Genomic DNA, 27,728 nt, shown 5'->3' with positions numbered 1-27,728 from the left:
ACTAGCAAGTTGTGCTGAAATTCAGGACATGCATACAGCACGAAGAGGGTGGACGTGCGTTAAACTAACTCTTAAAGTCTCTGCCGACCGTACTATTCATTACTACAAGCAACAGCAGACAGCTGTGTACATCACTTCCTGTACTAGTTCTACATGTGAAGTGTGGCTGAAGAACCTGCATTTCAACTTCGAAACGCAACCCTGGAACAACTCGAATTGTGAAAGGGATGTTTAACAATGCAGTTGCCTGGAATAAATTAGTAAAGGAACCATTGCGCTATCCACGAACAAGAGGATTGGATTGGTAAACACCATTTCGTGCGTTTAGTTGGTAAGCTGGCCACAGTTTATTTATGTGTATCTAGCTAATAATGCTAACTAGATAGCCAGCTAACGTTACGTTAACAAATCATGCCAGTGTATGAAATAAGTTAGCTAGTCGTTAGCAAGCTAGCAAAGTAGAATGAAATGGAGTCAGCGTTAGTTTGCCGTATTTTACAGCTTGTTTCTCCGTCACAGTTGCTAGTTGGTGCGTAGCTATCTAAAATGTTAAGTATTTGTGGCCGCTTTAACAATAGTTTTTTAGGCAAGGCTCGAGTCCAGGTAAGTTAGCTACGCCAGAAATGGTGGAATCTTTGGTTACATCATCATGACTCGTACAAAATCTAAAGTAAGACTTGAATGGTCTAATGTAAAAACGGATTAGTTTACTGGACACCATAGTGGGTGTGTGTGTTTCTGTCTGTAGGCTACATGCTATGGTTGCATCTGTTCATGTCCGTGACCACGCAAGGAATTCTTATTCCAAGGGAATAGCTGGGTGATTTTATTTATTTAACCTTTATTTAACCAGGCAAGTCAGTTAAGAACAAATTCTTATTTACAATGACAGATTTAGCAAATACGTTAGGGTCAAAGTTGAAAGAAAATGTTTTATTTTATTAAACACCCTTTAAGTAAAGACTAAAACATGTCTGGATTTTAAGAGTCAACTTGCATCTATATACATATGTGCATAAGCCATTTGCTACCTCTTTTTCTTTTTACACACACAATATTCTTCTCTGAGTATTTTGTCATTACCACCGCGACAAGCAAATTATATGAACGTTTTTTCAAAAGTGTGTGTGCTTGGTTACTATGTATATGAATAGTGACAGCGGAGCACATGGAGGGAAATTCACATTTTGATGCCGGGAAATTATATAAAAATAAAGGTAAATATATTTTTATTGAATGTCATTACCAAGTAGGCTATAATTTAAGCAAATTATGTAGGCCATTATATTTATGTATTTAGAATACATTGTATGCTAGCTGTTCAACTGGAGTTAGCATGCTAGAATCCCTGCTATTTGACTAAATACTGTAAAAATGTCATTACCACCACATAATGAACTGTGATGTTAAGGAAAGAATGTGGTGGTAATGACAAGGTATTAGTTAATAAATTTTTACTAACCTTAAGACCTGAAAAAAAAAATTGCGTATGATCGTGATTTAAGTTGAAATTGGAAGCATTTGCGAAATAAGACCATTACATTTTGTATTATGTTAGGATGATTAAGGGATTTTGATGTCTATTTATGTGACTTAATATGGTTATTACTGACTAATTATTTATTTTATGAGAGACCCCCTAAATCAACCAAGGAGAGGACAAGGATATACACGAAAGTATAAAAATAGTGGATTCTGCTATTTCACCCGTTGCTGAAAGGTGTATAAAATCGAGCACACAGCCATGCAATCTCCATGGACAAACATTGACAGTAGAATGGCCCTTACTGAAGAGCTCAGCGACTTTCAATGTGGCACAGTTATAGGATGCAACCATTACCAACAATTCAGTTCATCATATTTATGCCCTGCTATAGCAGCACCGGTCAACTGTAAGTGCTGTTATTGTGAAGTGGAAAGGTCTAGGAGCAACAACACAAAGTGGTAGGCCACACAATTTCACAGAATGGGACCGCCGAAGCTGGTAAACATTGTCTGTACTCAGTTGCAACACTCATTACCGGGTTCCACACTGCCTCTGGAAGCAACGTCAGCACAATAACTGTTTGTCGGGAGCTTGATGAAATGGGTTTCCGTGGCCGAGCAGCCCCGCACAATCATAAGATCACCATGCGCAATGCCAAGCGTCGGCTGGAGTGGTGTAAAGCTCGCCGCCATTGGACACTGGAGCAGTGGAAACGCGTTCTCTGGAGTGATGAATCGTGCTTCGCCATCTGGCATTCCGACAGACGAATCTGGGTTTGGCGGATGCCAGGAACGATACCTGCCCCATGCACACTGCCAACTGGAAAGTTTGGTGGAGGAGGAATAATGGTCTTGGGCTGTTTTTCATGGTTCGGGATAGACCCCTTAGTTCCAGTGAAGGGAAATTTTAACGCTCCAGCATACAATGACATTCTAGACAATTTTGTGCTTCCAACTTTGTGGCAACAGTTTGGAGAAGGCCCTTTCCTGTTTCAGCATGACAATGCCCCCGTGCACAAAGCGAGGGCCATACAGCAAGGGTTTGTCGAGATCGGTGTGGATGAACTTGACTGGCCTTCAGAGCCCTGACCATTTAGACATGACAATGATAAATACATGTAATCAACTTCTAAATAGTAAAAACAACTCATTTTATTTTGAAATGTTATATAAAAAAAACCTTAGGCACAATTTCTGTAATTTTCTTTTCAACTAAAATAGCACATTTTATGGCGTGCTGGTAATGACATTAACCCTCAGGTATTTGCGGAAACCAATAAAAATGTTTATTCTTTAAATGGTATGGTCTCAGCCACTATTAGATCTTGTTTCCAGACAGTGAAGAAAATATTCAGAGATAAAAAGCAGTTAAGCGGTTTCATTTCAAAAACATTTAACATCCAAAAGTTCCCGTATTTACAAAATCAACCAGCTATGATGGAAGCCTTGTATACTCAAGGTTTAGGATTGTCCTGTGTACAGTTATAGATCCACCTAGCAGCCCCTCTGCAAACAGGATTAGTAGGGAGTGAATGTAACTTAAAGAACAGTGGTTTGTGTAATCAAGTCTTTTTTGTGTTCTATATTTGCCCAGCCATGGCTGTTTGCCATCTTTTGAAGGTGTACCACCTGTTCTGTAATCCATTTGCTTTGGGCAGCGTCATTTGAGCTGGGCAAACCTTCCTCCCTACTCTCCTCTCTGTTTTTAAATAGTTACCAGAGTGAGAAAAATAGCCACAAAGACCTCGTCACAAGAGCTGGCAGGTTGACTGAGTGCATACTGGCTCTAACGTTAGATCACGGTGTTCATGGGATAAGAGCCTGACCTTACCAACGCAGACGTCTGCTGAACAGCTAGATCCTATTTTCTATCACAGGGTTTCCAAACTTGGTCCTGCCCCCCTGCCCTAGCATTACACAGCTGATTTCAAATAACCAACTCATTGACTATTTGAATCAGCTGTGTAGTGCTAGGGCAAAACCCAAAACGGGGACACCAAGACCGTGTTTGTGAAAGCCTGTTCTGGTGCGTTCAGTTCGCTTGAACGTTTGCTACGTTGTGTACCTGTTTTGTACTGAACGACACGTTTCACCAAAACGTTCTTGAACAGACATTGAGGTACGTTTGCTCCCATTTTGGAGGGTGTGGCTTGAAGCAATGAGTGATGTATTTAAAGGGCGGTGGCCATGCTGACAGCGTTCCCGAACCCACAACCCAACCCCCTCCCTGTTTTTCAAGTGGTCATTCAGTACAGCACCATTTATCAATTTAATGTTCCAGAATGTAAAAAAATGTACTGAGCTCTGGTCTGTACAGACATGCATGCAATGTGATACTTGGAGGTGTCTATCCGTTTGTGGAAATACCGCAATGACATGCTTCACCTATTTGGGCTTTGATGCCTTCAGTTTGATGCTAAACATGCAAAAACAGGATTTTAACAACATGCTTACAACCGTTAGCAAACTGTTTACGCAAGCAGTGCTGTGTGATCATTAATTTAATTTCAACAGGTATTGGACACTTAATTTTTTTTAAAGAATTTAAAGGGAGACTTCAGTATTTTGGCAACAAAGCCCTTCATCTACTTCCCCAGAGTCAGATGAACTCATGGATACCATTTTTATGTCTGCATCCAGTATGAAGGAAGTTGGAGGTAGTTTTGTGAGCTAATGCTAACTAGCGTTAGCGCAATGACAAAGTCTATGGTATCTACTGGTATGCTAGCAGTTACCATAGACTTCCAGTCATTGCGCTAACGCTTCTTAGCAATTGTGCTAATGCTAGTTAGCAACTTTCCAACAGAACACAGAGCCATAGAAATGGTATCCACAAGTTAATGGGACTCTGGGGAAGTAGATAAAGGGCTTGGCTGACAAAATCCTGATGTATCCCTTTAAGGTCTGAAGTGTACTTGCCCATTAGCCAAGTAAGGAGTAGGCTATTGGTTGCCTGTCATATGATCACTTGCATGCAGAAATGAAATATTCTGTCTTTTATGTGAACAATGAAAGATCCACACATTTTTATGTTGTATGGTTTTCAGTATAAACTGTTACCTGCCCAAAAGAACAACCACAGAGCAGGCTCAACTTGCACGGCTGCTCAGTTCACTTGCCCCAGGTGATAAGGCAACCTGTTATGTCAGTCCTTGTTGATACTTGTGGCTGTTTCATTAGTGTTAGCCTTCCTATTTGTCGGATCCATTGCTGACCCTGCTCCCTTTGTCCAACTAGCGCAAGACGTTACATTTTGCCCCAACACAATCTAACAATGATGTTGAATCTGTCCCAGGCTGTCATCTATTTGTTTTCTGCCCAGTACTCTGGAATGATAGTAGCAGTGGAAAGGCAACACATTCGCCGTTCATGTGTCTGTGTGACTCTTAGTGTCCTTTTTGTTATATGTTTACGTGGTTATCCTCAGTTTTTCTGATTGGTCCCTATGGTTGTCATTGCTTAGCTACTGAGCCGTGCACCTTGTCATCACGGTTGCAATGAGGGCCGTCCCAGAGGGGTGTGTGTGTGTGTGTGTGTGTGTGTGTGTGGTGTGCTCGAGCCACAAATTAACTCTGCACTATGGAAACTAGTAACTACCCAAGCAGCAGCAAAAGGTAAAGGAGAACCAGAAGAAGCTATAGAGATTTATTTTCTTTTTTTTTCTCTTCAGCAGTGAGCCTGTCCCAGTGGACTCAGACCTGAGGGAGCAGCTAAAGAGACATGTACCAGCTGCACTGACAATGAATGGCCAGTGTGTTGCCATGGGTTGCTATGACAAGGGCTCTAGCCCTCATTAATATGCTGACACTTTTTTTCACACTGTGTCTACTAATGTTTTAATTGCCTGGACCTGTTTGGTTGGAAGAGCTAGCTACTGTAACTTTGGCTATTTTTATTAAAAAAATTAAATGTAGGGTTGGCCTTGTATAAATGAAGTGGTTATCCAAGTATAAACAGTTTTTCCTCATCTTGGCAGTCAAGTAAAGATAATGCTGTTGTTACGAAGCACATTGTCTGGTGCATATTGATGCTCAGGGCAGTGCAAACTAAGCTGGTCTCAGGAAAAGAGTCTTGAGCCAATGTTGATACCACAGACTCTGGGAAGGAGCCTAAGTTTTCTCATGTCCTAGGCTAGCCTATATCACATCCTCAGGAGTCAAAAACCGTCCTCAAGGATTTCAGTTGATCAGTTTAGTAATTGAATACGGGTAGCTTGTTGTCACCTTACACCTGAGAGTGGTAGTGACCTAAGGGGGGACATCTGTTTCTACTCTTTCCCCTCACATGGTTTCTGTTAGCTTTCTGTTAGCTTTGTTCATACCGTATCTTTCCTCCTATACGCACCCACAGGGTGATAACAGGTTTGTTGAGCAAGAGGTAACCCATGGAGATGTCTTGTAGACTCATGGCAATAGATAAAGAATGAGCTAGTGACACTTTAGCTAATGCAGTGGATATATTTATTTATTTCACCTTTATTTAACCAGGTAGGCAAGTTGAGAACAAGTTCTCATTTACAATTGCTTCCTGGCCAAGATAAAGCAAAGCAGTATGACACATACAACAACAACAGAGTTACACATGGAGTAAAACAAACATGCAGTCAATAATACAGTAGAAAAAGAAGTCTATATACATTGTGAGATAAGGGAGGTAAAGGTGAAAAGGCCATGGTGGAGAAGTACATGCAAGTAAAACACTGGCATGGTAGATTTGCAGTGGAAGAAAGTGTAAAGTAGAAATAATGGGGTGCAAAGGAGCTAAATAAATACATTAGGGGAAGAGGTAGTTGTTTGGGCAAAATGTATAGATGTGATCTGTGAGCTGCTCTGACAGCTGGTGCTTAAAGCTAGTGAGGGAGATAAGTGTTTCCAGTTTCAGAGATTTTTGTAATTCGTTCCAGTCATTGGCAGCAGGGAACTGGAAGGAGACGCGGCCGAAGAAGGAATTGGCTTTGGGGGTGACCAGTGAGAGATACCTGCTGGAGCGCGTGCTACAGGGGGGTGCTGCTATGGTGACCAGTGAGCTGAGATAAGGGGGGACTTTACCTAGCATGGTCTTGTAGGTGACCTGGAGCCAGTGGGTTTGGCGACGAGTATGAAGCGAGGGGCAGCCAACGAGAGCGTACAGGTCACAGTGGTGGGTAGTATATAGGGCCTTGGTGACAAAACGGATGGCACTGTGATAGACTGCATCCAATTTATTGAGTAGGGTATTGGAGGCTATTTTGTAAATGACATCGCCGAAGTCGAGGATCGGTAGGATGTTCAGTTTTACGAGGGTATGTTTGGCAGCATGAGTGAAGGATGCTTTGTTGCAAAATAGGAGGCCAATTCTAGATTTAACTTTGGATTGGAGATGTTTGATGTGAGTCTGGAAGGAGAGTTTACAGTCTAACCAGACACCTAGGTATTTGTAATTGTCCACATAGTCTAAGCCAGAACCGTCCAGAGTAGTGATGCTGGACGGGCGGGTCAGTACAAGCAGTTGGAGGCCACGGAAGGAGAGTTGTATGGCATTGAAGCTCGTCTGGAGGGTTGTTAACAGTGTCCAAAGAAGGGCCAGAAGTATACAGAATGGTGTCGTCTGCGTAGAGGTGGATCAGAGACTCACCAGCAGCAAGAGCGACATCATTGATGTATACAGAGAAGAGAGTCGGCTCAATAGAGACCGCCAGAGGTCCGGACAACAGGCCCTCCGATTTAATACACTGAACTCTATCAGAGAAGTAGTTGGTGAACCAGGCGAGGCAATCATTTGAGAAACCAAGACTATTGAGTCTGCCGATGAGGATGTGGTGATTGAAAGAGTCGAAAGCCTGGCCAAGTCAATGAATACGGCTGCACAGTATTGTTTCTTATCGATGGCGGTTAAGATATCGTTTAGGACCTTGAGCGTGGCTGAGGTGCACCCATGACCAGCTCTGAAACCAGATTGCATAGCGGAGAAGGTGTGGTGGGATTCGAAATGGTCGGTAATCTGTTTGTTGACTTGGCTTTCGAAGACCTTAAAGGCAGGGTAGGATAGATATAGGTCTGTAGCAGTTTGGGTCAAGAGTGTGTCCCCCCCTTTGAAGAGGGGGATGACCGCAGCTGCTTTCCAATCTTTGGGAATCTCAGATGACATGAGAGGTAGAACAGGCTAGTAATAGGGATTGCAACAATTTCGGCAGATCATTTTAGAAAGAAAGGGTCCAGATTGTCTAGCCCGGCTGATTTGTAGGGGTCCAGATTTTGCAGCTCTTTCAGAACATCAGCTGACTGGATTTGGGAGAAGGAGAAATGGGGAAGGCTTGGGCGAGTTTCTGTGGGGGGTGCAGTGCTGTTGACCGGGTAGGGGTAGCCAGGTGGAAAGCATGGCCAGCCGTAGAAAAATGCTTATTGAAATTCTCTATTATAGTGGCTTTATCAGTGGTGACAGTTTCCTATCCTCAGTGCAGTGGGCAGCTGGGAGGAGGTGCTCTTATTCTCCATGGACTTTACAGTGTCCCAGAACTTTTTTGAGTTTGTTGCAGGAAGCAAATTTCTGCTTGAAGAAGCTAGCCTTGGCCTTTCTAACTGCCTGTGTATATTGGTTTCTAACTTCCCTGAAAAGTTGCATATCACGGGGGCTGTTCAATGCTTATTCAGAATGCCACAGGATGTTTTTGTGTTGGTTAAGTGCAGTCAGGTCTGGAGAGAACCAAGGGCTATGTCTGTTCCTGGTTCTACATTTCTTGAATAGGGCATGCTTATTTAAGATGGTGAGGAAGGCATTTAAAAAAAAATAACCAGGCATCCTCTACTGACGGGATGAGGTCAATATCCTTCCAGGATACCCGGGCCAGGTCGATTAGAAAGTTCGCTGAAGTGTTTCAGGGAGCGTTTGACAGTGATGAGTGGAGGTCGTTTGACCGCTGACCCATTACGGATGCAGGCAATGATCGCTGAGATCTTGGTTGAAAACAGCAGAGGTGTATTTAGAGGGCAAGTTGGTTAGGATGATATCTGAGGGTGCCTGTGTTTACTGCTTTGGGGTGGTACCTGGTAGGTTCATTGATAATTTGGGTGAGATTGAGGGCATCAAGCTTAGATTGTAGGATGGCTGGGGTGTTAAGCATGTCCCAGTTTAGGTCACCTAGCAGCACGAGCTCTGAAGATAGATGGGGGGGCAATCAGTTCACATATGGTGTCCAGAGCACAGCTGGGGGCAGAGGGTGGTCTATAGCAGGCGGCAATGGTGAGAGACTTGTTTTTAGAGAGGTGGATTTTTAAAAGTAGAAGTTCAAATTGTTTGGGTACAGACCTGGATAGTATGACAGAACTCTGCATGCTATCTCTGGAGTAGATTGCAACTCCGCCCCCTTTGGCTGTTCTATCTTGTCTGAAAATGTTTTAGCTAGGGATGGAGATTTCAGAGTTTTTGGTGGTCTTCCTAAGCCAGGATTCAGACATGGCTAGAACATCCGGGTTGGCAGAGTGTGCTAAAGCAGTGAATAAAACAAACTTAGGGAGGAGGCTTCTAATGTTAACATGCATTAAACCAAAGCTATTATGGTTACAGAAGTCATCAAAAGAGAGCGCCTGGGGAATAGGAGTGGAGCTAGGCACTGCAGGGCCTGGATTCACCTCTACATCGCCAGAGGAACGGAGGAGTAGGATAAGGGTACGACTAAAAGCTATGAGAATTTGTTGTCTAGGACGTCCGGAACAGAGAGTAAACGGAGCAGGTTTCTGGGGGCGATAAAATAGCTTCAAGGTATAATGTACAGACTAGAGGTCGATCGATTAATCGGAATGGCCGATTTAATTAGGGCCGATTTCAAGTTTTTATAACAATCAGTATTTTTGGACACCGATTTGCCGATTTTTGAAATAAAACTTTTTTTTTAACACCTTTATTTAAATATTCCTGTTACATTGCACAACCTTCAATGTTATGTCATAATTATGTACAATTCTGGCAAATTAATTACGGCCTTTGTTAGGAATAAATGGACTTCACACAGTTCGCAATGAGCCAGGCGGCCCAAACTGCTGTATATACCCTGACTGCTTGCACGGAACGCAAGAGAAGTGACACAACGTCACTTCCCTAGTTATAAGAAATTCATGTTAGCAGGCAATATTAACTAAATATGCAGGTTTAAAAATATATACTTGTGTATTGATTTTAAAGAAAGGCATTGATGTTTATGGTTAGGTACATTGGTGCAACGACAGTGCTTTTTTTGCAAATGCGCTTCTTAAATCATCACCCGTTTGTCGAAGTAGGCTGTGATTCGATGAGAAATTAACAGGCACCGCATCGATTATATGCAACGCAGGTTGATGATATTACTAGTTTAACTAGTGATTATGTTAAGATTGATAGTTTTTTTTTTTTATACGTTTAATGCTAGCTAGCAACTTACCTTGACTTCTTGCTGCCCTCGCGTAACAGGTAGTCAGCCTGCCACGCAGGCTCCTCGTGGAGTGCAATGTAAGGCAGGTGGTTAGAGCGTTGGACTAGTAACCGGAAGGTTGCAAAAACGAATCCCCGAAGAGCCAAGGTAAAAATCTGTTGTTCTGCCCCTGAACAAGGCAGTTAACCCCCATTCCTAGGCCGTCATTGAAAATAAGAATGTGTTTTTAATCTGACTTGCCTATTTAGACTTAGGGATGCCACCCGTTAGATAAAATACGGAACGGTTCCGTATTTCACTGAAATAAACGTTTCGTTTTCGAAATGATCGTTTCCGGTTTCGACCATATTAATGACCAAAGGCTCGTATTTCTGTGTTATGTTATAATTAAGTCTATGATTTGATAGAGCAGTCTGAGCGATGGCAGGCAGCAGCAGGCTCATAAGCATTCATTCAAAACAGCACCTTCGTGCATTTGCCAGCAGCTCTTCGCAATTCTTCAAGCATTGCGTTGTTTATGACTTCAACCCCCGAGATTAGGCTGGTGTAACCGATGTGAAATGGCTAGCTAGTTAGCGGGGTGTATGCTAATAGCGTTTTAAACGTCACTCGCTCTGAGACTTGGGAGTGGTTGTTCCCCTTGCTCTACATGGGTAACGCTGCTTCGAGGGTGGCTGTTGTCAATGTGTTCCTGGTTCGAGCCCAGGTAGGAGCGAGGAGAGGGACGGAAGCTATATTGTTACACTGGCAATACTAAAGTGCATATAAGAACATCCAATAATCAAAGGTATATGAATTACAAATCGTATAGAGAGAAATAGTCCTATAATAACTACAACCTAAAACTTCTTACCTGGGAATATTGAAGACTCATGTTAAAAGGAACCACCAGCTTTCATATGTTCTGAGCAAGGAACTTAAACGTTAGCTTTTTTACATGGCACATATTGCACTTTTACTTTCTTCTCCAACACTTTGTTTTTGCATTATTTAAACCAAATTGAACATTTTTCATTATTTATTTGAGGCTAAATTGATAGTATTTATGTATTATATTAAGTTAAAATAAGTGTTCATTCAGTATTGTTGTAATTGTCATTATTACAAATCAATAAAAAAATTGGCCGATTAATCTGTATCGGCTTTTTTGGTCCTCCAATAATCGGTATCGGCGTTAAAATCAAAATCGGTCGATCTCTAGTACAAAGGTATGGTAGGATGTGAATACAGTGGAGGTAAACCTAGGCATTGAGTGATGATGAGAGAGAGAGAGATATTGTCTCTAGAAACATTGAAACCAGGTGATGTCATCGCATGTGTGGGTGATGGAACTGAAAGGTTGGATAAGGTATACTGAGCAGGGCTAGAGGCTCTACAGTGAAATAAGCCAATAAACACAAACCAGAACAACAATGGACAAGGCATATTGACATTAAGGAGCGTAATGCTTAGCCGAGTGAATCATAAGTAAGTAGTGAGGTTGGTTGGGGTCACGCCGATTCAGACAGCTAGCCGGGCCATGGGTAGCAAGCTGGCAGAATATGGTCTGTTTTTAGCCACCTCGTGCGTTTCCGTCGGTAGATTAGTGGGGTTCCGTGTGGTAGAGGGGACCAATCCAATTGGCAAAATGGTTATAGTGCCCCAAGAAAACTGTCCGATAGACCTATTCAGATAGCTGTCTTATCGGCTGCTAACGATTAGCGGGCCGCAGGTGGGCGTTTAGGTTACGTTGCGACGGAGGGGCCAGTTGGATAACTCCCTCGGGCAGATAACGTCGGTAGTCCAGTCGTGAAGGCCCGGTGGGGCTCTGCATCAGCAGTAAAACGGGTCCGGATAGGTGATTGTAGCCCAGGAGTGGCTGATGGAACTCTTCAGCTGGCTAGCTCCTGAATAATTGATGTTTGCTCCAGGACCGACGTTAGCCAATAGTCACTCGGATAGCAGGTAGCTAGTTGCAAGATCCATGTATAAATGTCCAGAGCTTGCGATAGAAATCCGGGGATATGGAGAGAAAAATAGGTGCGGTATGCTCTGGTCTGAGTCGCGTTGTTCAAAAACTGGCGATAGCTTTTCGAGCTAAAGGATAGCTGATGACCGCCAACCGTGGTTAGCGGAATACTAACGTTAGCTAGTGAACTGGCTAACTTCTGGCTAGCTTCTGTTGTGGATTTCAGATTTGAGCTGAATAATACTTTTTTTTTAAACAATTGGTGAGGTGGGTTGCAGGAGAGTGTTTTGAAGTTGAGTTTTTAGAGAAAAAATATATAAAGATATGCGAAGGAAATGTGTATATATATCTATATTATACACACACACACACACACACGACAAGACGAGGACAAAGGACGTCTGACTGCTATGCCATCTTGGAATACGATATGACCAGTCACTTCATCAGACAGGCTTGACAGGTATAGTATTTGTGGCAAATTGCTTGGTAATGGAACACTGGCGGCAGGTGATATGTTGGTAAGGTTATTTTGACAATCTGAGGTGAAATGTAGCAGAAGTCTGCATGACTCTCAGTGGAGCCTATCTTCAGTGTCTAGAACTGAATGGTTCTGAATAGAGTGCAAGGATTTGATGGCCTTTTCCGCCCAAGTTCCAAAGCTGTGTTGAAGCAGATTTGCAGACTACGGAGAACACAAGGTTAAAGTTGGAGAGCAGTCTTCCACAGCTGATGTATGAATGGATCGATGGATGGATATAGTACGCATTCCCCTAATCAGTCGAAAATGGCATCGCTCCAGTCCCTCACCCTTCTCTTCGTGTCTGGCATCCCGCTCTGCTCCGGCGGGTTAAGGCTTTGATTCACAGGCGGCAGACTCTAACGCAAGGCCTATCAACTGTTTCTACCCCATCCTCCCACTCCTACACCCCCGCTGCTGCTGTGCAGCTCTCCTTTGGGACAGATGCACACCAGATGTTTTTAAGTACTTGGCTACATATTTCCACTTTCCTCCACTCTCTTCTTCTCCTAATGCTCTGCCTGTCTTTGTTTTCTGCTGGGGGGGTGCTGTCGTTCTATATTTTCCAGCAGACTTTTGGGCTGGCTGGCTGACTGCTCCCCTCCCCGGGACTGCCTGTCTCTCAGTGGGTCCCCTGTGCCTGGCCGACTGACTGGTGGCCTGCCTGGCTATGGGCCACGCATGCGTGGGATCCTGACTAACCAGCACGCTAACAGAGATTTCTATATACTTCTCGCTCTCCCTTTGCCCCCCTTTCCCACCTCCCCATTTGTCTCTCTTCCCTCAGCCCCCTCGCTGACTAGTATTCTCGCATCCATTCCAGTGTGTGCGAGTATGCATGTGTACATGCAGTATACATGTAATGTTGATGGCTCCAGGCAGAAAATGATTGTCCCATATCTGGCCTGTAATCTTTCATAGCTGCCATCACTCAGTCTAAAGCGTGTGCTGCTGTACAGTCTGAAGAGGGGCGATGTGAGGAGGTGGAAGAACACCGGAGGGAAGATGTTTGTTTTGGCTGACTCGGGCCTGCATGAGCTAGTCATGCTAGTTCTACCTCTTTGACTTTCAAATGTCGAGACTCGAGAGGGAATGTAGCCTAGATTGAATGCTGGTGAGACGAGGGGGAAAAACGAAACTAGCCACTTGCATTGGGCCTACTCTCTGCTTCCTCTCTCCCTCTTGTCATTCTCAGATTCCCTCACATAACATCACATAGCCTGAGGAACAGGGGCATCTAAATCAAGTCACTGGCTCTTTTTATATGCATGCTAAGAAGTCAAGGCCCTGGCTTTGTCAATGGAGGTGCCAGCTGCCAAGTTGTTCTTCTACACTATAACCCAGGCAGCAACCTTATTTCCCATGTCCAAGTCGGTACAGCCCCCGAGAGCCTTAACCGGGCTGGAATGATACTATACAGACCCTGTTGATCAGCCAATTTATTAATGTAAACACTTGTGAAACTGCAGTAGACATTGGACATACGGTGGTATAGTATGCATTTAAACCATAGTAAAGGAATGGTATCGTGTTTGTTCTAAGGATTTAGCCTCTACACCTATATGGTTGCTTTCTATATGATGCTGCTGGCCACTCATTGGAGAGGACTGACCTGAGAAGTTCAACCTTCCATCTGCTCATATTTCCAGTTTTAAAAAAAAGAACTCTTCAACTTCTCACTCCCTCTTTCTAGCGCTCTCCTTCCTGTCCAGTATCATCATTTTGCAGACTTCTTTTGTGCTCTCACCCTCTTGTCTTTCCATTTCTCTCTCTCTCTCTCTCTGTGTTTTAATAAACTTGTTTCCTCTGAGTGTGAGGTGGCTTGACTGGGGATTAAGGACTATGGAAACTGAAAAGGCGGGGTAAGGGAGATTTCTGTTGAAACTGATGTTCTCATAGTTGCAGATCACACACACTCCCATATCAGGGTTTCCGTTATGAAAATGTGGCGCTGGACATTTTGACCAGCAGCACTTTAATTTACCAGACATTAGAGAAATGTACCAAACCCATATGCATTGGGTGCGTAACCTGATTAGGGCGTCCACCCACTGTGCTCAGAATCACATTTAGAATATGGTAATAATATTACTCTTAACAGAAAATAAGATATAAGCTCAGTCCGATGATGCTGTGACACACCGCCCCAAACCATGACGCACCCTCCACCAGAGTACAGGCCTCGGTGTAATGCTCATTCCTTCGACAATAAACGCGAATCTGAACCATCACCCTTGGTGAGACAAAACTGTTACTCGTCAGCGAAGAGCACTTTTTGCCAGTCCTATCTGGTCCAGCGATGGTGGATTTGTGCCCATAGGCGACGACGTTGCCGGTGATGTCTGGTGAGGACCTGCCTTACAACAGGCCTACAAGTCCTCAGTCCAGCCTCACAGCCTATTGCGGACAGTCTGAGCACTGATGGAGGGATTGTGCATTCCTGGTGTAACTCGGGCAGTTGTTGCCATCCTTTACCTGTCCCGCAGGTGTGATGTTCGGATGTACCGATCCTGTGCAGGTGTTACACGTGGTCTGCCACTGCGAGGACGATCGGCTGTCCGTCCTGTCTCCCTGTAGCTCTGTCTTAGGTGTCTCACAATACGGACATTGCAATTTTTTGCCTTGGCCACATCTGCAGTTCTCATGCTTCCTTGCAGCATGCCAAAGGCACGTTCATGCGGATGAGCAGGGACCCTGGGCATCTTTCTTTTGGTGTTTTTCAGAGTCAGTAGAAAGGCCTCTTTAGTGTCCTAAGTTTTCATAACTGTGACCTTAATTACCTACCGTCTGTTAGTGTCTTAATGACTGTTCCACAGGTGCATGTTCATCAATTGTTTATGGTTAATTGAACAAGCATGGGAAACGGTGTTTAAACCCTTTACAATGAAGATCTGTGAAGCTATTTGGATTTTTACGAATTCTTTGAAAGACGGGGTCCGGGGGATTTTTTTTTTATATATATATTTATTTATTCATTTATTTATTTATTTATTTATTAGGTCCGGTATGCTCTACTCTACTGACACTAACAGTCAATATCAACTACGTTGTCCATATAGGCCTATGAGAAGGGGAGACATAAATAAAATATGACATCCATCTAAACTGGAGGAGGAAATTTACCAAAAACTTGTAAGTGGCAGTGACCCAACAATGAGAGTGAATATGCATGGTGCACACTCTCCAGGGATATGGCTGATGCTCTCCGCTGGTTCCAATAAGATTAGGCTATGTGTCTACTGTTGTTCGCTCAACTAAAAGACAGCTTAGTCTTTTCATTGTCTTTACAGCATTAGCCATTTGCTTTGCACACTATTTTCCCACAATTTGTATTTTGAAATATTGCGATATCCCTGGCTGGGCCCCTACTTTTCACTGACTGTCGCAACTCAACAAGCATATTTTTCCTTTTAGTTTATTTAGCACATTTTTCATACTTTTTTGAAACTCCGCATTGTTGGTTAAGGGCACGTAAGTAATCATTTCAAGATGAAGTCTACAGCTGTTGTATTTGGCGCATATGATGAAACATTTGATCTGAAATGATCTATTTGGTATTTGCAGCACGCACTGCCAAAATTGGGCGGGCTGCCTTTCCTTCCGACTGTAGGCAATGCGATTTTTAAAACGACCTACAACTTGTTTTTTAAGGCTCGGTTCAACTAATGATCCTCTGGCCAAATCATACTTTAGTAGCCTATTTTGAATTATTTTATTTTTGGAAAGGCTACATAATTTTGGCAATTACATGTATTTATTTAAGGAAAGCTTAGCTTCCCCTAGACTTATAGATGCGCTGCCTTTGAGCCTATATCAATCTACCATCCACCATTGTAGAAAAGTTTAGCTATTTTATTGGTCAGCTTGTCGAAAGAAATAGCCCAAACAGACTCTGGGACAGTTGTGGGATGATGGATCCTAAATTCATACAACCAGTAGGCCTAGGCCACATGGAAACGTGTTAAAAAGCAATGAATCTGATGCAATGGATTGGGGGAGTTTCTCCCATTCTTCTCTGCAGATCCCCTCAAGCTCTGTCAGGTTGGATGGGGAGCATCACTGTACAGCTAAATTATTTCAGGTTTCTCCAGAGATGTTTGATCGGGTTCAAGTCCGGGCTCTGGCCGGACGTTCAGAGACCTGTCCCGAAGCCACTCCTGCGTTGTCTTGGCTGTGTGCTTAGGGTCGTTGGAAGGTGAACCTTCGCCCCAGTCTTTCATCAAGGATCTCTCTGTACTTGGCTCTGTTCATCTTTCCCTCAATGCTGACTAGTCTCCCAGTCCCTGCTGCTGAAAACATCCCCACAGCATGATGCTGCCACCACCATGCTTCACCGTAGGGATGGTGCCAGGTGACCTCCAGACGTGACGCTTGGCATTCAGGCCAAAGAGTTCAATCTTGGTTTCATCAGACCAGAGAATCTTGCTTATCATGGTCTGCGAGTCCTTTTAGGTGCCTTTTGGCAAACTCCAAGCGGGCTGTCATGTGCCTTTTTACTGAGGAGTGGCTTCTGTCTGGCCACTCTACCATAAAGGCCTGATTGGTGGAGACCTTCAGAGGAGCTCATTGCTTATTTGAGCTGTTGCCATGATATGGACTTGGTCTTTTACCAAATAGGGCCATCTTCTGTATACCCCCCTACCTAGTCACAACAACTGATTGGCTCAAATGCATTAAGGAAATAAATACCACAAATTAAGGCACACCTGTTGACTGAAATGCATTCCAGGTGACTACCTCATCAAGCTGGTTGAGAGAATGGCCAGAGTGTATAAAGCTGTCATCAAGGCAAAGGGTGGCTATTTGATGAACCTCCAAATATATTTTTGGTTACTACATGATTCTATATGTCCTATTTCATAGTTTTGATGTCTTCACTATTATTCTACAATGTAGAAAATATGACAAATAAAAACCCTTGAATGAGTAGGTGTTCTAAAACTTTTGACCATGTATGTGCATGTTAAAACTATTTCTAACAAGTTGCATTAAGAATTTTTGTGCAATGATTGGACTTATAAAAGTGCTACTTAACAGATTTTCCACTAAAAGGCTGTATCTGTATGTTGTGCGTATGATACAATTTAATTCCACGAAGTTATGAAAATTAACCCATAGACCAATAAGCATGACTGGTCAAATGTATTATTATCAATGAATTGGCTAAAAAGCATGCAAAGTTCATTTATCAGTGTTTCGATTCTTTATTTTATTTTTTTTACGTCAAAAGCCGGCTATCAGAAACCCTGCTACATATATCATTATTATACACGTGGACACCCGTTGACTCTCATCCTGTTTTCTGCAACTCTGTGTCTCTCTACCATTCTGCCAATCCCCGGGCTCTCCATGTGGGATTAGGATTAGAGTTAGTCTGAGGCTGGCGTCTTTAATGAGCACTAATTGATCCATGAGTGCCGACGTGTTGGGTATTCTCCAACAGCCATCGCAAGGACGGAGGATTACGTGAGCACAAGCAGCAGGACCGTTGAACTACCCACGATTGTTCTATGGTCTGTCTGAGGGGGTAGTTGTTGTTAGTAGTAGTAGTAGTAGTACCTAGCGCTTGAACGACCACTGGTTTTTATCTTGATTCGCTTCAGCTTCTATGAGCTTGTTTCTTTCTGCTCCTCGGTTGCTGTCAGTGGTCTGTCTGCGAAGGCGTCCGTATTGGAGCCCCAGTTATGCCTGACTCCTCCTGGCTCTGTTTAGCTGAAAACAAACAAACTGTTTGTTCCGGCTGTGCATCATTTGTGGTAAAGTTAGTCTAATTGGGAAAGAGGCTAGCAGCAGCAATGGATTGTTTATAGGATTTAAATCGTAACAACTTCTTAACCACCTACCCCTCTCATTGTCTTTCAGAGCACCATTCTCGGGATTTGGTCCGAGCCCCTGTCCGACAGGCCCGGTGGACCCCTTCCCCTTGGAAGCGTCTTTCAGCCCAGTGTGTCAGTCAGAATGGGACAATAGCTGCAGTCGCCATCGGACCTCCCCCTTTCTCTCCTTGTCTGCCCCGTCCCCACACCCTTCCCCTAACACTCACACATATATACACACTCACACACACACACAGACCCAGCCAGTCCCTGACCACTCCTCCCACTGTACTGGTTTTGGTCCACTCCCTCTTCTACCTCTCTAGGCAGCCAGCCTTGTCAAGCCAAACGAAACCATAATCCTCTGTAAAAGATAGGCAGCTGTATAGGCCCCTATCCTCCCTTTGTTGGTGGCTTTGTTTAAAGGGCTTCCATGAGAGTAGCGGCTAGAGAACACAAGACCGCACCCAGTCAGCCGTTTTACTGGAAACAAACGAGCAGTGGTGGTGGTTGGGACACTGATGGAATTCTAGTAGCATGATGTTGGGCTGGCATCGCCACCACACGCCATCGATGAACCAGAGGGCCACCAGCAGACTTTGGAGATCGACACATCTCAACTTGTGGTGGGACAAGAGGTTGAAATAAAAACATTCATTTTTTTCAGGATATTTCTTTTGCCTCATTTTTTTTGCTTCTCCAGTGATCAGCTAAACCAAAGTGCCTTTATTGGTTTCTCACTGCTTTTACTATAAACTTGATCTAACTTCAAATTACACTCCAATATCTGAAAAGAATATCTAAAAGAAACATTTCAAGGATTTTGCACTTTTCATTCACACACCTCCATACCCATTGCCTGTTGCACTTGTCATATCATACAGTTGCACAGTACTGACAGTGCACACTTGTTTACAGTAAAAACATACACCTCCGTACCGACTTGACAATCCCACCCCGTATTTCACCTAACCACAGCGTTCCTCTAGTGTAGGTTGCTAGGACTAACGAAGCCAAACATATCACCAAACCGCTCTCCAAGGTCCTTGTGGTGACATGGCGACGTGGCTACAGTCAAAATGGCGCTACCTGTTCATGTTCCTGGGTGTCCAGCTGGTTGTCATGGCGCTGCTGTCCCGCGAGGGTTACCACAAGCGAGTGTCGTACTTCATCAGGATTTTCCGCAAGCTGGACACCACTGCGTCGGGGACGTCCGGTGCCAGCTCGCCCCACGCAAGCAATCACACAGGCGGTGACGTCTACGCCAACTTGTCCCTACTGGCCAAGGCCCACGGCCGGGGCGAGGACATGCCCTACTGCCCCAAGACGTCTCCCCTGATAGGTGAGTTCACACACAGAAGTCCTAGAACTGGCAGCCCCATCTTATTTCTCTGAGTTCACCAGCTGCTGTCTTCAGTTATCCAGCCCTCCCCCCGTATCTCTTACTTCATTCCCTCTTCAGAATGAAACTGAAGAGGGAATGTTTTTTATAATGTACGCCAGAACAATACTTTCTCGTAAAAATAAAGTGGCTCAGATACGTTCTCTGGCACACTAATCAAGTAATGTGAACTGTGGGCAGTCAGAAAGCCTCTGTTGGTTTGTTGTAGAAGGGAATTTCCGAATAATTCCACACATGCAACTGTCCTTGCTAGTTAGTTGGCTACTGATCTGACCAGGTTGGATGGGTAGCGGGCTTGCCAAATCCTGGTTGGAGAATTCTGTATTTCCTGCTTATTCTGTTGTGATTCCGGGAGTCCTTCAACTAGGATTTCTGGGAAAGTTACCAGAATTTTGAGTAGACATGATATGGTGGAACCTTGGCTTCACCTATACAGTCAGGATTGGATCAAAGTTCAATGATGGCTCCTAGTAAGAGAAGGAAGGATGTGTTTTGACTTTGAGATCATTCAAACTGAGCCGAGACTTGGTGGCGGCTGATCCAACAGGTGAGTTTGTACGCTTTCACTAGAGGGACTGAATATACTTGTATTCAAATGGTCAGTTTACCTTGTGTCCAACTTCCTACTTTGTTTTTCATTGAAATGTGGATATATGCACTGAAACCAAGAGATTTGCCTACAGCAAAGGCTCCTACACTGTTTTGCTGTGCCCTTTTATGTTCCACAAGTATATGTTTGCAGTTGTTACTGACTTTGAAGTGACAAACTTCAAAGCACATAGGCTACGCTCCCCTATGTATTTATTTGGACAATGAAGCTAAAACTTTTCTCTCTATTGCAGCATTTTGGATTGGAGATACAATGGTTTTTATATGAGACGACAGAACAGCATGGATAAAAGGGGGCACACTGCATTCTGTACTGTCTCATGTAAAAGTTTTGATCTCAAATCCAAAAAACCCTGTTAGAACGAGCATGCTAGCATGGACAACCTACTGATTTTGAATTAATTTGTGTTATGATATAGGTCTAGCAATAAAATGCTGTTATGACATCGGACATCTTCTCACCCCGTTTCTCTTTTCAGGTGGACCGATCCACGTCTACTTCCCTTCCGGGTTGACACTAGCCCAAGTGGCGCGGAAGAATCCTTTGGTGGTCCGTGGGGGGCGCTACAGGCCGCCTGACTGTGAGGCGCGGCACCGCACCGCCATAATAATTCCCCACAGAAACCGGGAGCACCACCTGAAGTTCCTCCTCTACTACCTTCACCCATTCCTACAGCGACAGCAGCTCAACTACGGTATCTACGTCATCCACCAGGTGAAATGCATATGTGCAGCCACACACTTTCAGAAGGTTCATTTTTAAAGGGGCAATCTTCAGTTGCTACATACATTTTTGGATGTGTAAATGAAGATGTACCCACTTGATTCTTGAACAATACAACTTATAAATACCTCATGAGCTTAGTTCAACTCTCACACTCCATGAGAACCCAAAATATAAGCTTGTTTTACTCCAATGTTTGTAAACAGACACTGTCTAGCCTCAAAACATGGTTAAAACTGTCATGAATGGTCAGTCCTTGCATCCATAGCTCTATGAATTGGAGTGGTTACACATTTCACCAGCCCCATCCTTCAGCCTTTTACCGAAATGGGTTTGTGAAAAACACTTTATTGTTTAAACTGCTGATTGCTGTTTTCAAAGACAACATTAATGTTATCAATTGATTGTGCAATCTGTAACACAGCCTATCCGTATGAAGATGTTCTTTACACTTCCTACAATTGACCAAAAAACATTATTCAATTGGACTACCTTCTAACTGTAGTGGTGAGGCCAAGTATACATTCAGCCTAGATCAAAACCACCCTCTGGTGTCCTAACCATGGAAACACACACAGCCTTGTGGTTGAAAAATGTTCACCTGAAGGCTTAATCTTCTTAACAACTTGTAGCAATCCCTTTGCTTAAACAATAAACAAGCACTTTGTTTTACACTCACACTGTTAGTCAAGTTGGCACTGCCTGCTTGTTGTTTACCTGCAACATATGAATGCCAAGCCAACCTCTACCAAGTTAGAGCCAGGTTCATTTTGAGATGCTAAGGCATTTATCATTAGAAAGATGTTACAGCATCATGTCTAAAGCATTTATTCCTGACTCTACATGTGTGCAGTTCTTTTGCATAACCGGTGCCAGATTGCACTCGGCTCAAACAAGATAATGCAGGCTAGTAGCAGTTGAAGCATCTGCAGCAGGCTAGTAGCAGTTCAAGCATCTGTGCTGAAGCACGTGGCGCGTAAAAATTGTCTGTCCTTGGTTGCAACACTCACTAACGAGTTCCACACTGCCTCTGGAAGCAACGTCAGCACAAGAACTGTTCGTCGGGAGCTTCATGAAATGGGTTTCCATGGCCGAGCAGCTGCACACAAGCGTAAGATCACCGTGTGCAATGCCAAGTGTCGGCTGGAATGGTGTTAAGCTCGCCACGACATTGGACTCTAGAGCAGTGGAAACGCATTCTCTGGAGTGATGAATCACTCTTCACCATCTGGCAGTCCGACGGACGAATCTGGGTTTGGCGGATGCCAGGAGAATGCTACCTGCCCTAATGCATAGTGCCAACTGTAAAGTTTGGTGGAAGAGGAATAATGGTCTGGGGATGTTGTTTTTCATGGTTTGGGCTAGGCCCCTTAGTTCCAGTGAAGGGAAATCTTAACTTTGTAGCAACAGTTTGGGGAAGGCCCTATCCTGTTTCAGCATGACAATGCCCCTGTGCACAAAAAGAGGTCCATACAGAGATGGTTTGTTGAGATCAGTGTGGAAGAACTTGACTGGCCTGCACAGAGCCCTGACCTCAAACCCATCGAACACCTTTGGGATGAATTGGAATGTCGACTGCGAGCCAGGCCTTAATCGCCCAACATCAGTGCCCGACCTAACTAATGCTCTTGTGGCTGAATGGAAGGAAGTCCCCACAGCAGTGTTCCAACATCTAGAGGAAAGCCTTCCCAGAAGAGTGGAGGCTGTTATAGCAGCAAAGGGATGACCAACTCCATATTAATGCCCATGATTTTGGAATGATGTTTGACAAGCAGGTGTCCACATACTTTTTGCCATGTATATCTTTATCTACCAATAGTTCTGCTGAGACGTGCTTTTAAATGGATAGTCATAAGCTCAATGACTGGAAGTCTATGGGAACAGCTAGCATGTCATTGCGCTACCACTTGCAGCAATGCACTCCGCTACCCTTGCCACCGCTGCTAAAATAAATCCTAGGGGAAATACTGAACGTTCATATTGAATAACCTATTGTTATTTGTATAGAAACCATGTCAAGATTGAATATTTTTCAGTTGTTGCTGGCGTAAGGGTCTCTAAAAATGTCTGTTGTCCCTCTTTAGGCTGGTAATTACACGTTTAACCGGGCCAAGCTGATGAACGTTGGGTTCCGAGAGGCCATGCGGGAGGAGGACTGGGACTGCCTGTTCTTCCATGATGTGGACCTCATCCCTGAGGACGACCGCAACACCTACATGTGCGACACCAACCCCAAGCACACCGCCATCGCCATGGACAAGTTTGGATACAAGTCAGTCTATTCTCTTTTTTTTTTATTTTAGTTTGGCTTCTTTTTCCCCTCGTGGTTTATTAGTTCCTCTTTTTGGATTTTCACAAGTTTATTCAACACAATGTATTCCTTTTTAATTGTGAATACTCTAGTTCTTTCATTATGTGTGGCTTCACTCATTTCTGATTTCACTTGTTCCTTATCTGATCCTTCATTTTTATTTGAATCCGCTGTCATTCTCCTAGGCTGCCATACAAGATGTATTTCGGAGGGGTGTCAGCGCTGTCTCCACTGCACTACCTGAAGATGAACGGCTTCCCCAACAACTACTGGGGCTGGGGAGGAGAGGACGATGACATTGGAGTCAGGTGAGAGGGGGTCCTTGAGAGTTTTGGGGGTGGAGCATTGAGCCAATTCATTGAGCTATGGACCCAATGTGGTTTGTTCTGTCTAACAAAATGATACAATTTAAAGATACTGAATAATCCTATTTCTAATTGATAATAACTCAATTAAAATTCCTTTCCTTCCCTCTCTCCCATTCTCAGAGTATCCCTAGGAGGGATGTTCATCTCTCGTCCATCGGTGAAGGTGGGCCGATACAAGATGATCAAACACAAGCTGGACAAGGGAAACGACGTGAACCCCAGGAGGTATGGTACAGGACTGACACGCACGTGTGTTTGTGTGTGCATTGCATGCATGTGTTTGTGCATGGCTGGGGTCCATTCAGTAGGGTGACATGTTCAGATTCTTTTAAATAGAATGTGCTGCCTATCTGTACATTTCCATCTGCTACCTCTGAATGTTGCCCTCTGTCGAATAAGACCTAGGTCTGTTGAATAAACCCACAGTCCATCACTAAACTCCCCTCTCCCTGCCTCCCCGTAGGTTCAACATGCTGGCCAAGACGCGTCAGACGTGGAAGCTGGACGGCATGAACACAGTGGAGTATGAGGTGCTGTCACGTGACTACTTCCCCCTCTACACCAACATCACTGTGCACATCGGCACAGAGGCAGGCCTGCATGCCACGGCCCCGTCCCCCAAGATCCCTGCCAAAGTCCCAGCAAAGCCGCCGGTCGAAGCCCCCGCCAAACCTCTAGCCAAGCTCCGACAGAAACAACAGAACCACTGACTTGGACCACCTTTACCCACTCCACTCCCATCCACCACCCTCCTGCCGCCAACTCTCCCCTCCTAACTTATGCCTGGGAGCAGGGATGTGACAGAGGGGCCCTGGGCCCTTAAAGCGCTCCTTTCTTTGCCTTCACCCTTCAACTGAACCTCATATCAATGCCTACAGGCGGCAGGTAGCCTAGTGTTGGGCCAGTAACCGAAAGGTTGCTAGATCGAATCCCCGAGCTAACAAGGTAAAAATCTGTTGTTCTGCCCCTGAGCAAGGCTGTTAACCCACTGTTCCTAGGCTGTCATTGTGAATAAGAATTAGTTCTTAACTGACTTGCGTAGTTAAATAAAATAAAAAAATACAGTGGGGAGAGGTGGGTGGCTCCCCCTATTGGACTAGAGGCCATTATACACACGCATGCCTTTTCCTTCTGTTCCTTCCTCTGATCTGATCAGCATTCTCAACTAAAACGTTATCAATAGTATAGCAGAGACTCTGAACTGAAGACCAATGCTCTCCACTGCCTAGATAGAATCTGTGGGCCGAGGCTTTGTCTGTCTGGATGAATTACTGTAGCATTCTCCACCCTAGTTCTGATTCTCCAGCTATATCTCACCACTCCACTGACTTTGACTCTATGAAAGGTACTTATGATAGAAGAGAGGAAAAAAGACGGACTCTATGAGTTTATATCGCTGCCGAAAACCCCTGTTGCCTTAGCAACCTGTCTTGTTCTATTTGTCCTTTTAGTAGAACTTCAGGTCGAGAGTTATGAATGGAACCGGTTTCTAGTGATAGATAGCAAGATTAGGGGATAGAATAAATGCATGACAAACCATTTTATGCTACTGATATTGCAATAGCATATGGGTCTTTCTGCCAATTAGGTGCCTTCATTTCACCCAATTTTAACATTCTGCCATAAAGAGCACATGTTCAAAGCATGTTTTCCCATCTTGAGGTTAAAAATTAAAGAAATTACCATAGTAAGTGCCAAATAAAGTAACAGGGTTGACCGTAACAGGGTTAAATCAGCCATAAATCCCCCCGTGACAGAGGGAATGGAAGCTTGTGTGCAACAGGGAGGGGCAATTTAATGCAAATTAAATTGTTCAAACATTTCTAGCCTGTCTATTTATGGGTAACAGGGTAGACTTGTTATGTTCAACCTGCTCTGTTTCCCACAACAAAAAAAAAAAGAAAATTGCCAAAAAGAGTAGAACCAGCTCACCTGCTTGTACGTTATGATTTGACCAGAGAAATATTTAAAAAGGAATTTCACCATATTAAAACGAGAGTTCAGTTTTGTTTTTTTTGTTTTTTACTTTAAAATGAATCACTAATCACATGAAACAATGAAGTCTTCAGAAATTACTTTATCAAAGCAACAAAATAACTAGGGCTTTCAAATTAAGTGGGTTAAAATCTTCCTAGAAGTCACAGGATGCTTAGAGGGAAATGTCAAAATGCGGAATTTTGGCAGTTTAAAAAGTCTTTATTCACATTAAATCAGATTTATAAAATGTTCCATGTGGTCAGTATTAATGGGCACTTCATTTAATATAACAGGCTTTTAATATTTGTAACAGGCACTAATTTCGGAACGACCCATATGTAACTGATTTTACAGTTTAATATTATACGAAGTGAAGCTGCTATCCTGAATATTGACAGGGGTAAGTGCTGTTTGCAGTTAGCATGGCAGTCACCCCCTGGGCCCATCTTCATAAAGCGTCTGAGTAGGAGTGCAGATCTAGGATCAGGTTCTCTGTGTCCATATCAAATTCATTATGACCTTAAAGGCAACCATGATCCTAGATCAGAACACCTAGTATGAGGCACCTGCACAATACAGGCCCTGAATATCAGGCTGATTTATTGAAGGATTTTCTCACAGTAGGTTCACAGTTCTGGCACAGCTTTTTGGTATGTTTGGGTTTCATCACTACAATCAGAATGTGTCTTTTCTCCAGTTATCTCCTTCAATCTCTAGATTGCATTGATGTGGGGTTGCATTTTGCCTTGTGTCGAATAGAAATGATCAATGCACTGCCTTCAGGTGGGCTGGCTATATTCACATCAGATTGGTGGTTTGTCTTTGCCATTTGTTTTTTTTTTATGTTATTGTTTATTACCTTATGGAGCTTTTATGTTGGTTTCCTATGATTGTCAACGTAGCTTAAAACGGAGGGATTCAAGTCCTAGTGGGCTCTCCATAGTCAGAGACTTGGGATCTGTCTCCATACTCTAAATTGGCTGAACGGTTTGAAAACCAGGAGAGCTGAAAACCAGGAACTTTGTCCATGGGTGACCAGAAACCACTATAACTAATTAGGTCTATAAACAGAATCAGGCACTGGTAAGTGATGTGAAAACTGGTGCCCGTTGACTGTGTAGTACACTCATTGGTTGTACTTATTCTGCTGAAGCACTGATTTTTAAAGATTGATATAGGTAAACTGGGTTAGCATTTACAGCATTTCCCCACTAGCCATTCTTTCATTTTGTGCTAAAATCTGTCACCCCTAGAATTCCCCAGTGCAATGTCCTCCTCACTGCATGGCTTGTCCTCTGACTTTCCTCTTTGCACACTGTCTGGACCCCCCTGACCAATATGATTGTTTAATCTAGATCCCTACTGGGAATTGAACCTCTGTGTGTGTGCATCACATAGAGGACTCGGGCCACTTGGCTGAAACCAAAGATGGCTTAGAGAGAAAGCATTGGACGCCTGATAGTTGTGCTGGCGGTTGCATGGTGACATGGGAATAGATGGGATTCCACTGACTCCAGGTATGCTGAGGTTTGTGTGTTTTTGTGTGTGCGCTACTATCTGATCTAGGAATCTCCTGGATGACCTGCTTCACTATGTAGTCTGTCTTTACCTTTTCTACTCCATATGAAGCCTGATTATGCATGACACAGAGACCCTGTATTAGATGAGTGGAATGTACAGAGAACCACACACAGACCACTACAGCGTGACTTCACATTTGAGTCTCCTGAAGCATGCTACAGTGTATGCTTGTGTAGTGATTCGTAAGACGTATGCTACATGCACCATGTACCTTTTTTAACACTTCATGCAGTGGTTTATTACATCATGATATGTCTATTTGTACTTTTCAGTTTGCTTCGGTTGATGTATAACTTGACTTTCACTCCATTATGATGTGGATATGCTGTCCAGGGTGCCTGCACCAGAAGATGGAGTTCACCGCAGGGCATTGAAAATGTAACAAGGACAATGTGATTTAATTCCTCCTCTCTCAATGAAGTCTGCACAGTCCAGAGTGGCCTTATACAACGATTAATAAACAAAAAGATTAGTCAAACACCTGTGAAGTTCCGTCTGACTGGGTGACGTGGGATACCATTTCTGTAGCTGAACATGGCTCTGGTTGACGGTCTTGCAAGAGGCCATTTTGTACACTTGTAAATTAGTCTGGCTGAGACAGCTC

The 27,728-nt window shown here is 43.8% G+C and overlaps 1 protein-coding gene across 1 annotated transcript; it reads left to right on the top strand.

The window, feature by feature from the left end:
• The first annotated feature begins 18 nt into the window (after positions 1-18).
• Positions 19-27,602, top strand: si:dkey-199f5.8 (beta-1,4-galactosyltransferase 3). Its single transcript, XM_029738321.1, has 7 exons — positions 19-331; positions 18,199-19,494; positions 20,643-20,878; positions 22,972-23,159; positions 23,384-23,506; positions 23,687-23,791; positions 24,030-27,602. The coding sequence occupies exons 2-7, from the start codon at positions 19,209-19,211 to the stop codon at positions 24,274-24,276; spliced, it is 1,185 nt and encodes a 394-aa protein (XP_029594181.1). The 5' UTR covers positions 19-331; positions 18,199-19,208; the 3' UTR covers positions 24,277-27,602.
• Positions 27,603-27,728: the final 126 nt, after the last annotated feature.

Source organism: Salmo trutta, chromosome 3 (genome assembly GCF_901001165.1).
Source record: "Salmo trutta chromosome 3, fSalTru1.1, whole genome shotgun sequence".
In the NCBI taxonomy this organism is placed as follows: Eukaryota; Metazoa; Chordata; class Actinopteri; order Salmoniformes; family Salmonidae; genus Salmo; species Salmo trutta.
Note: the sequence above shows the minus strand (reverse complement) of the source record. Positions and strands in the feature narration are given on the sequence as shown.